Source organism: Myotis brandtii, unplaced genomic scaffold (genome assembly GCF_000412655.1).
Source record: "Myotis brandtii unplaced genomic scaffold, ASM41265v1 scaffold134, whole genome shotgun sequence".
Taxonomy (NCBI): Eukaryota; Metazoa; Chordata; class Mammalia; order Chiroptera; family Vespertilionidae; genus Myotis; species Myotis brandtii.
The window spans coordinates 2689096-2699977 of NW_005354756.1; the positions used below are offsets into that span (position 1 = coordinate 2689096).

General features: G+C 55.4%; 1 protein-coding gene across 1 annotated transcript in view; it reads left to right on the top strand.

Moving 5' to 3' along the window:
* The window catches only part of SCN5A (sodium channel, voltage gated, type V alpha subunit), an 87720-nt gene extending 76873 nt beyond the window's left edge, over positions 1-10847 (top strand). Inside the window, 7 exon segments of the mRNA XM_014534938.1 lie at positions 433-555; positions 1021-1302; positions 3387-3440; positions 3983-4120; positions 4765-4869; positions 5971-6241; positions 7707-10847. Of these exon segments, the coding sequence (XP_014390424.1) occupies positions 433-555; positions 1021-1302; positions 3387-3440; positions 3983-4120; positions 4765-4869; positions 5971-6241; positions 7707-8947 (2214 nt within the window). The 3' untranslated portion in view covers positions 8948-10847.
* The last annotated feature ends 35 nt before the right edge of the window (positions 10848-10882 follow it).

The window sequence follows — 10882 nt, forward strand, 5'->3', positions numbered from 1 at the left end:
TGGCTCTCATTGCCCCAAATCTCCACCTAAGCCTCCCTTCTTTGAAGATGTCAGAATGCTGCAAAGTCTGGCTCTAGGGAAAGGCCCCAGGAGAGGGTCTGCTCATACTCAACCCAGGGCAGTCCTTCCTTCCCCAAAAGAACTTGACCTCAAGGAAAACACAGGGGCCAAAAGCCTGGGCGTTGTCCTTGCTCCTCCACACCAATGGGCGGCTTAGGAGGCTCTCGGGAAAGGTGTGTCTCAGCCAGGACACACCTGGGCTTCGCCCCCAGCCTCTGGGCCCCAGGAAGGCTCGCCCTGTGCCCGAGAAGTCGAGCCAGTCGGGAATCATAAAGACGGGGCCTCTCACGCCCAGCCCTGTTTTAGGCGGCCGAGAGCACTCCCCCTGTCTGTCGCCGGGGCCGTCTCCACGTCTCCCTCCTGCCTCCACAGGTCTCGCTGATCAGCCTGGTGGCCAACACCCTGGGCTTCTCTGAGATGGGCCCCATCAAGTCGCTGCGGACATTGCGGGCGCTCCGGCCCCTGCGAGCCCTGTCCCGGTTCGAGGGCATGAGGGTAAGAGGAGTGGCTGCCTTCCCGGGACACACTTTAGGGGAGAATACCCCCAACCCAGTAGCAGCAACCCCCAAATAAACCAGAAACTTAGCTCAGACAGTGTATCTCCAGAGGCCCTCTCCCATCAGTCTCTGGCCTAGTCAACGACCCTGTTGAAAATGCAGTTTCAAGGTCATGGATTCGGGAAGGGAAAGGCGGATGTTGTGGAGTTGCATCAGACTTTAGGGTGCAGGGAAAGTGTGTGTGTTCTTTCTCACTCCCCTCACTCCCCACCTGGGCTTCCAGTGATGGGTTGCCCTTCCTTGGGGACAGGGAATGTTCTGCGCCCCTCCCCCCAGGGACCTATGGTCGGGCGTTCAGTGGGTTGGGGGTGGAGGGAAAGGGTCTTGGAACATTTCCAAGCCTCTCCGGAAAGGTGAGGGTCTCATGGCGTCAGGGCCTGAGTCTGTCCTCTGTCCACCTGAGGTGGTGGTCAATGCCCTGGTGGGCGCCATCCCGTCCATCATGAACGTCCTCCTCGTCTGCCTCATCTTCTGGCTCATCTTCAGCATCATGGGCGTGAACCTCTTCGCGGGGAAGTTTGGGAGGTGCATCAACCAGACGGAGGGGGACATGCCTTTAAACTACACCCTCGTGAACAACAAGAGTGACTGTGAGTCGTTCAACATGACCGGCGAGTTGTACTGGACCAAGGTGAAAGTCAACTTTGACAACGTGGGGGCTGGGTACCTGGCCCTGCTGCAGGTGGTAAGTCTCGGGGAGGAGGGACTTCCTTCCTCCCTCTGGTTCTCTAGCAACAGGCGCCTTCACGCGTGGTGTGGGCAGGAGGGGGACAGTGGGGCCCCTCTGAATCCTCACGGTCGGCTCACATTGCCCAAAGGAGGCCAGGGTTCCCCCGAGACTTCTTGGCTCCTTGGGAAGTCCCCAGACTTTCCTCTCCAGAGCAGAGGCCACATCCTCCGAGATCTGTGGCATGGGGTTGGGCACTAAGGCAGAACCACCTTCCCAGCCAGGAGCCAGTTGGGCAGTGTGATGGCAAAGGTTGAAATTGAAAGCCCACAGACACCCAGGGCTGAGCTGTTAGCAACACTGGGGCTCTGGCCACCCTCTGTTACAAAAAGTAGTGATATCTCCTGCGTTGCTGGAAAGAATAGATCTACTTCCGTCTCCGATGTTCAAGATGCGTGAGGTTTAAACACACCCAGCTCTACCCAGTCTTTCCAGAGTTTTCATTGACATGCCATAAAATGAGCCTACGAATCGCCTTAACAACGGAAATGCAAACAGAACCATGACTCATGAAGCGGCAGCTTGCTTTTCTTGCTATCCCAGTCTTCAGCTCAGACACCTGCCACTAATCCCCAAAGCCGAGGAGAACTCAGCGGGACTCCCGCCTGGGAACAGACCTCCACCCACTCCTTAAGTCCTAGTGGTAGTGCTCTCCAAAGACGCCCCTGGAATACCTCATGGAGAACAGGCTGAGAGCCTCCGATCCCTGTGACCGCCCCACTGAATGTCAGAACGTGGAAGGGCAGGCCCCTGGTATCGACTGAGAACCACCTACCATTCCAGACAGAACCACTCAGTGGTGGGGAAGCGTTTAGTTGCAGGCATCTCATAACCTTGGGTGGTTCTCAGCAGTTTCCAAAGCATCTCCAGGCTCCTCCAGACAGGTGAGGGCCTCGTGGCATAAGAGGCTGAAATAGCTTGCCTTCCGTGGAGCGGCCTCAGTTTCCCCATCTGCCATCTGCCTCATAAAAACTCTCAGACGTGCACCATTTGGACAAACTCATGCCCCGAAAGGAGGCTTGGGGCAGGGGTGGATTTTGCCAGGGACACACGTGAGACCCACTGGGCAGTTGGTCTCACCACCAAGCCCGTCTTTCGGACTCTTTCCGAATCTTCCTAGCAGCCCAGACTGGGGCAGACAGTGCAACCGGCACCGGGCCCCGTCTCATTGCCACGGTGTGCTCCAGCCAGATATTTGCAAGCTGTTATTTAAAATTATATCTTATAAACTTATAATTAACTAAATGATATTAAAACAAAATGAAACCTCACCATCACCATGTAGTATCGTCTGTGGGCTTGAGGTTAATACATCTATTATGTCCCTACAGTGGAAGTCCTGCAACGCAGTGCTCCTGTGCATGTCTCCCCAACTCTGTTCCGTAGCTGCCCCTCGGCAACTTGCAATCAGCCATGGTGGGAGGATTTTCACAGGGAAATTGACAAACGCAACCATCAGAGCTTTTTGTTCCTTCTAGAAAGTCATTTGTTAGCCATTTACCCACACACCACTGGCAGAGGACCCCCCTTAAATACGAGGGAAGGTTGGGATTCTTTAGAGACTTCCTTTGAACGGCCACAGAGCAGAAGCCACAGGGTTCTCTGAGGTGCATGACCAAGGGGACCAGGTCAGCGCTGGGGTCCACCTTAAGCCAGACAGAGAGCCCAAGCCCCACCTCTCTGTCCCTGACACCTGCTGTAGGATTCTGTGTCGTTTTAGAATCCGGAACGAATGTGGATCGGAATGAAGGGCCAACCTCCTTCAGGCCTCAGTTGTCTCTTGGCCAACATCTAGAAGCTTATTTCCGCACTGTGTGGCCTCCGAGGGGTGTCTGCTCAGCTGGCTTCCCCTCCACAACCAGCTCTGAACTACAAGTTCCTTGCCTGACCACCTAGCCATTCGGACCCTACCGCAGGGGTGGGGTGGGCTGCTAGCTTCTTGCAGGAGGCCACTTCCTGGCCTTACCTATCCAGTCAGGAGCCCTCGTAGCTCAGTCGGTGCAGAGTTAAGTGGTTTTCTTACTCTTGTCTTTTCCTTTCAGGCAACATTTAAAGGCTGGATGGACATTATGTACGCGGCTGTGGACTCCAGGGGGGTAGGTTGGCCTCTCCCACAAAGTCCCAGCTACTTGGCCACCGGAGAATCAGGGTCCACATCTGAAAGCCCACCCTATAAGGGCCAGATCCCATGCATCAACCTGCAGTTGAACCTCTCTGGGATGCCCAAGCCTGGCCCTGGGGCAATGGTCTCCTAAGGAGTCCCACAGTTCTCAAATATCTTTCAAATTGAATTCACTGTAGTTTACTTGAATCTTAAAGTCTTACCCCAGGAAGATCAAGCTTCTCCTTTGTCCTTGTAACCACCCATTCACACTGACAGGTCACAGGAGACTAAGAGATGCCCCTTATTCTCAAACCTCCCAATGGCCTAGGGACAGAAGCCATGCAGTGACACTGTGCCACCCCTGAGCCCAGCATGCCTGCTCTCCTCACCTGCCACTGTCCATTTCTCAGCTCCACCCCCCCACACACACACCCACACCTTCCTCTGGACAGCCCCTCTCTCCCACAGAGTGGACACCCGCCGCCAGCCCACCTCCTGCCTGTCTGATCTCCCTGTCTGACTTCTCCCCCTTAGTATGAAGAGCAGCCCCAGTGGGAATACAACCTCTACATGTACATCTACTTTGTTGTGTTCATCATCTTCGGGTCCTTCTTCACCCTGAACCTCTTCATCGGCGTCATCATTGACAACTTCAACCAACAGAAGAAAAAGATACGTAGAGCACAGGCTCCCCCTGGGCTGGCAGGGCTGGGCGCCAAGGGTTCTGGCTGCTGGCCCCATTTGGGCTTTCTGTTGAGGATGGTCCTGCTTGCTCCTGCTGGATGGAGTGGAATGGCAGGGATCTGTGTCCATGAGGTCATATGCCTAGGCCTACAAGAGTGTAACAACGGGTCCCAGGCCTGCCCTAGTCTACCTGAGGGATGAGGCTCCTCAGAGAAGCTGGGTGAGGCTGGGGACTCGTCACCTGGTCCATGATCAGGGATAATGGGTGGGGCCTGTGCAGAGGGCCAGGGTCTGCCTGGAGCTCCATCAGAGGGCCATGATTGGTTTACAGGTAAACAAGGTGAGCAGAGAGAACCTCCAACCTGGCTGTGTTGGGCAGGTGAGAGGGTGAGAGTAGGGACAGGACTTGCAGGTCACAAAGCCAGAGAAATCTCAAGGCAAATGGGGACAGGCTCCCTGGAAAAGCAACTTTGGGGAGCAATCTGTGGTGCAGGATAGGGACATACTTTAGAGGGACAGAAAGTGCGGGGGAAACTGGTCCTGACACCTCATTATTGAAGCAAGATCCCTGTGCTGTCCGTGCTGGAGCCTCTGAGAACCCCAAAATGAGTCTGGTGCCTGTCTCTCTGCACTTAGGGGGCCAGGACATCTTCATGACAGAGGAGCAGAAGAAGTACTACAACGCCATGAAGAAGCTGGGCTCCAAGAAGCCCCAGAAGCCCATCCCTCGGCCTCTGGTGAGCCTGCTCCCAATTTGGCAAGAGTGGGAAGGATCTCCTGGGGAGGGGGGAGCCTGGAGAGCTCCCATACCACACCGCCAACTATCATGGCCTCTTCACGGTCTTTGGCGCAGCCTGGGGCCCTCAGCCAGTCCAGTGTAGTCAGGCGTCTGACTACACACAGAGGTCTCAGTCTCATAGAGGTAGTAAGGCAGGCATGAGCAGGCTGTGGCAACCAGGGGACACTCCCCTCCTATAGAAGCTCATCTGCCTCTGAGTGAACCCCTCCTCCCCTGCAAGGGCTCAGGCTTTCCCCAGGGAGAGCAGGGCAGTCTTTGTAGCCCCCACCGCATTCATCACCTCATTCTTACAACCCCTGAATGGTAGAACCCCTGGTGCGTGGGGCCAGGAGGCGTGTTGGGTCCTCCATAGGCTGACTCCCTTGCCTGACCAAGCCCTTCTCCAATAAAGTGTGTGTATGTTGGAGCAGGGTTGCGGGGCAGTATTCAAAGTAATTAGGTGACATAACCTAAATCACCAGCTGGTAAGTGACAGCCCCAATTTTTTAATCTAATTCATCAATTTCATCTGATTCTTTTCACCATACTCTGTTGTGCATGTGTGTGTATGGGGTGGGGGGGGGGGAGGGGAGAGAGAGAGATCTGGGTGACTTACAAACAAAGACACAAATATAGTTAGAAGAGTAAATAAAATCAATTCCTTAAAGAGTGGAGAATATTTATTAACCTGAGGGCTAATACAATTACTAGGATTGACCTTTAAATTTGACCTTGAGCTTTCAGACAGTGGGAACAAAAAGAAAAGCTCAAAGAATGTCTGCTAAGGAAACTCAGAGTAGGAGAAATCCCTTCCTGAAGATTCATCAGAGAAGGAAGAGGGAGCTTCGAGGCTGGGCCTTGGAGCCCAGGTATGCTTCAGCAGGAGGGCCAGGCTGTTGAAAGCTCCTGACTTCTTCCTCTCACTGTGGCGGTCTGGTGGGGTGTCGTCCTCACCAGACAGGAGACTAAGAGTGTGGGCGATCTGGACAAAGTCAGCAACAGGGGGGACCTGCTGACCTACAAAATCCCTGCTGAGCCCATCCTTTGCCCCTCCTTTCAGAACAAGTACCAGGGCTTCGTATTTGACATTGTGACCAAGCAGGCCTTTGATGTCACCATCATGTTTCTCATCTGCTTGAACATGGTGACCATGATGGTGGAGACAGATGACCAAAGCTTGGAGAAGATCAACATCTTGGGCAAGATCAACCTGCTCTTCGTAGTCATCTTCACGGGCGAGTGTATCATCAAGATGGGTGCCCTGCGGCACTATTACTTCACCAACAGCTGGAACATCTTCGACTTCGTGGTTGTCATCCTCTCCATTGTGGGTGGGTATACCAGTTGTCTGAACAGAGATGCCCTCCCCAGGCCAGGTCTCTCCTCCAGTCTGAGATCTGTACTTAAAGCCAAGTACACTTAGGCTCCTTCATTCTTTTCTCTCTGCATTCCTCACCTCTCCCCCATCACACACACACACACACACACACACACACACACTTGAACTCTTGACCCTGTCCCCACGGAACTCTGCCTTGGAGTGACTGACTTTCATCTTTCTGCTGTGGACAGTCCCAGCATTTGGTGAACTTGGAGGGAAATGCAGAGGCTAAGGCAGCTGTGGTGATGGGCTGATAGAAGCTGGGAGAAGGGTCAGGAAATGCTCAGGGAGGTCCCAGGCAGGGGTGAGGGCTAGAGTGTGCCAAGAGGGGCTAGACTATGCTGGACATTGGCAGTAGGAATGGAGCTGATGATGGGCAGTCTCAGAGTCTTCGGGAGGTGCAGCATGTACCTCGGAACACCTCCTGGTCCCGGTGCTTGGCCTGCTGGAGAGGCACGGCTAACAGGTCAACTTGGAGCCAGAGTGTCTGAGTCAAATTCCAGCTTCTCACTGACTAGGTGGCCAGTTGGGTAAGTTACCTCACCTCTCAGCTTCCTCTTCTGGAAAATGAGGCTGAGGGTATCAGCTTACTTTCTAGGGTGACTGGAAGGGCTTAATGGATGATATAAAGTGCTCAGCTCAGTGCTTGATTGACAGTAAACACTGGACACATGTCAGCCAGTGACATCATTATTATATGAGGAGTTGGGAAAAATCACTTGGGCCAATATGAGGCAAGTCAATTTCACTCTTTCTCCTATAAGTTATATCCCTGCTCCTTAAAAATCCCAGCCCAGAGCAGTCAATAGAGACCAAGGGGTGGGTAAACCCTGGAAGCTAGTAGAGTTGAGAAGATGATAGGAACCATCTCAGGGAGCCTGAGATGTAACGTGGAGTGACATGGAGTGGCATGGCATGGCATAGGGGAGAGTGCTGACTTCCAGGCTAGTGCCTCTTGCACTCCTGGGCTTGTGCACATGCAGTGGCTCTGGGGCAGAGCTGAGGTCCTGCATTTCTGATATGTGCCCAGGAGATCCCAAGGCTGCTGATCCTCAGACCACACTTTGAGTAAAAGGCCTGAGTTCTGGCCCAAATTAGGCCACCAAAGCGCTGAGCAAGTCCCCTCAGGACTCAGCGCCCATGATCTAGATGATAGGCCTAGTACAGCTCTACTTTGCAGTGTTCTCAGAAGACTAAGAAGGCACTTTGCAAAAGTCATGAGTCCTCATGTTCTGGATCATATGCAGAAATGGAGATTCATGGGAACGGGGAGCAGGGCCTTGCAGTTAGCCCAATCCTCTTGGAAGGGCCCCCTCTTCCTTGCCCCTTGCTGTGGAGCATCCCACCCAGTAACTCTGGTCTGGAGGGAGGACAGAGATGCCATGGGTGGCCACAGCCTCTGCTGTTTCCCACAGGCACTGTGCTCTCGGACATCATCCAGAAGTACTTCTTCTCCCCAACACTCTTCCGAGTCATCCGGCTGGCCCGAATCGGCCGCATCCTCAGGCTGATTCGCGGGGCCAAGGGGATCCGCACGCTGCTCTTTGCCCTCATGATGTCCCTGCCTGCCCTCTTCAACATCGGGCTGCTGCTCTTCCTCGTCATGTTCATCTACTCCATCTTCGGCATGGCCAACTTCGCTTATGTCAAGTGGGAGGCTGGCATCGACGACATGTTCAACTTCCAGACCTTCGCCAACAGCATGCTGTGCCTCTTCCAGATCACCACATCGGCTGGCTGGGATGGTCTCCTCAACCCCATCCTCAACACGGGGCCCCCCTACTGCGACCCCAATCTGCCCAACAGCAATGGCTCCCGGGGGAACTGTGGGAGCCCAGCCGTGGGCATCCTCTTTTTCACCACCTACATCATCATCTCCTTCCTCATCGTGGTCAACATGTACATCGCCATCATCCTGGAGAACTTCAGCGTGGCCACAGAGGAGAGCACTGAGCCCCTGAGCGAGGATGACTTTGACATGTTCTATGAGATCTGGGAGAAGTTCGACCCGGAGGCCACCCAGTTCATTGAGTACACGGCCCTGTCCGACTTTGCCAACGCCCTGTCTGAGCCGCTGCGTATCGCCAAGCCCAACCAGATCAGCCTGATCAATATGGACCTGCCCATGGTGAGTGGGGACCGTATCCACTGCATGGACATCCTCTTTGCCTTCACTAAGAGGGTCCTGGGGGAGTCCGGGGAGATGGACGCCCTGAAGATCCAGATGGAGGAGAAGTTTATGGCGGCCAACCCATCCAAGATCTCCTACGAGCCCATCACCACCACGCTCCGGCGCAAGCACGAGGAGGTGTCGGCCACCATCATCCAGCGGGCCTTCCGGAGGCACCTGCTGCAGCGCTCCATGAAGCACGCCTCCTTCCTCTTCCGCCAGCAGGCGGGCAGCAGCGGCCTCTCCGAGGAGGATGCCCCTGAGCAAGAGGGCCTCATCGCCTGCAAGATGAATGAGAACTTCTCCCAGCGCCTTGGCCCGCCCTCCAGCTCCTCCATCTCTTCCACATCCTTCCCCCCTTCCTATGACAGTGTCACCAGGGCCACCAGTGACAACCTCCAGGTGCGGGTGTCTGACTACAGCCGCAGTGAAGATCTCGCGGACTTCCCCGCATCCTCAGACAGGGACCGAGAGTCTATGGTGTGAGCCTCGCCCAGGCTGGCCAAGACACCCCGAAAGGCAGCCTGTTGCCTCGAGGCAAACCCATGTGCAGCCAGAAGCCAGCACCTGCAGGGCCTTCTTTGTTTGGGGCTTCAGGAGTGAGAGATGAGCCTCAGCCCCGTGGGTCGACAAGGCAGAGTTCTATAGCACCCGCGTTGATGGCTGGGAGCAGTTGGCCATGCCCACCACTTGGGGCGGCCTGTCCCTGGAGACCCCCACTCATACCAGTGGCCTGGTCTGGTCAGGCAACACCCTGGGGCTCTGAAAAGCAACCCCACCCCAGCTGCTGCGGCAAAATAGAAAATGAAGACTGTATATGTTGTGAATGGCTTTCATAAATTTATTATATTTGATATTTTTTTACTTGAGCAAAGAACTAACGTTTTTTTCCGTGGACCTGGGCAGCAACTCAAACTGCTCTTCCAAACTCTGCACAGGTGTGAACTGTTCCCAAAGGCTGCTGGGACTCAGTTCTCAAAGCAGAAGTGGGATCGGTGTGGCTCCCACAGGCCTTCACTGCAGCAAGGGGGTCCCCTGCCACTCGGGCTGCAGACCAGGAGGGCTGAACCCCTCTTCTCACACACATGTGCACACACAGGCCACACACCAGCTGCTCTCAGACGAGTGCCAGGGAGCCCAGCCCCAAGGAGACAGACCTTTCCTCCCAGCCCCACGTGGTGTCTTGTCAGCGGGGAGGGACTCCCTCCGGCCTTCCATCGTCCCCAAGGTCCTGCTTTCCCCTGTGTTTTTAGGCAGGACCTAGTAGGACACACTGAAAAGTAGCCTCGCAGGGTCGGTTCTACAAAAGCAGAAGGCTTCCAGAAGAGAGGTCCCACGGCTGGTCCTGGGGGCCGAAGCTTGGCCTCTGTACGAGTATTAACATAAAACTGACGGGCCTGAGGGAGCCGGTCCATCCGCAGCCTGGCACCCAGCTGTTCTTGCTCCCGAGCCTGGCAGACCCTGCCCACAGGCCGGGTAAAGAAGGCTGAGCACCGTGGGGTTGGGGCTAAGAAGCTCAACAGCCCTCGGCCCATGTGAAGAGGGGAACCTGTTATCATGGCCAGAGTTCTCTTTCCGGACTTTCTCCCTCTAACCATGGGGGCGAGGTGATTCCTGTGTGGTCCCAGCTCCTCTCCAAACGCAGCCGTGGGAGTGGGGAGAGCAGCCTGGGTCCTAGGCAGGGGTGAGCAGGCCTGTCCCCGTGCCCTGGGTGGGGAATGAACCCTGGGACCCCTTGGGAAGGGAGCAGTGTGGCCTTGGCCCAGCCCCTCCGGCTCAGCTTGGGGTCCTGGTGGCACCTGCACACAGGATCTCCTGGGGGAGGGTCCAGGCTGTCCCACAGGTCTTGTCTGAAGGCTTTTTCAGGGAAAAACACTTTTTTCTAGTCCAGTAACCCCCCAGGGGCCTCTTCAGCTGCTGACAATCCTATTTAGCATATGCAAATCTTTTCATGTGGAGAGCTGTCACCCTGAGAGTGACAGCGTGGGCGGGTGGGCGGAGCCTGAGCAGGCAGGAGCTGGGCTGCCCCCTTCCAGCTCTCCAGCGAGGCCGCCCACCTCCGCGGGGCATCCAACCTCACAGGCCGCCCGGGAAGCCGGACACGGGCTGCTCCCAACCTACCTCTCCGAGCTGTCAGAGGGCTGGACGTTCTGAGCTCATGGCAGTGCCAGTGGCGTTGCCAGTGAGTCAAGTATTACAATTCTCCTTGTCACCCCAGCCCCAGCCCCACTCCACTCCAGTGATTTCCTTCCTGCCCCTGCTCCCTCTGAGTCCAGCGCGGGACAAGGTTTGAACTGTCCCAGCGACACTCCTCCGAGTGGAAATCTTATTTTTGTAGATCTCTGTGCTTTGCTCTCAGCCTTGGAGAGGAATGCCTGCCGCGCCCCCCCTCCCACCCCCCAGCCCTGCACTCAGCACCCT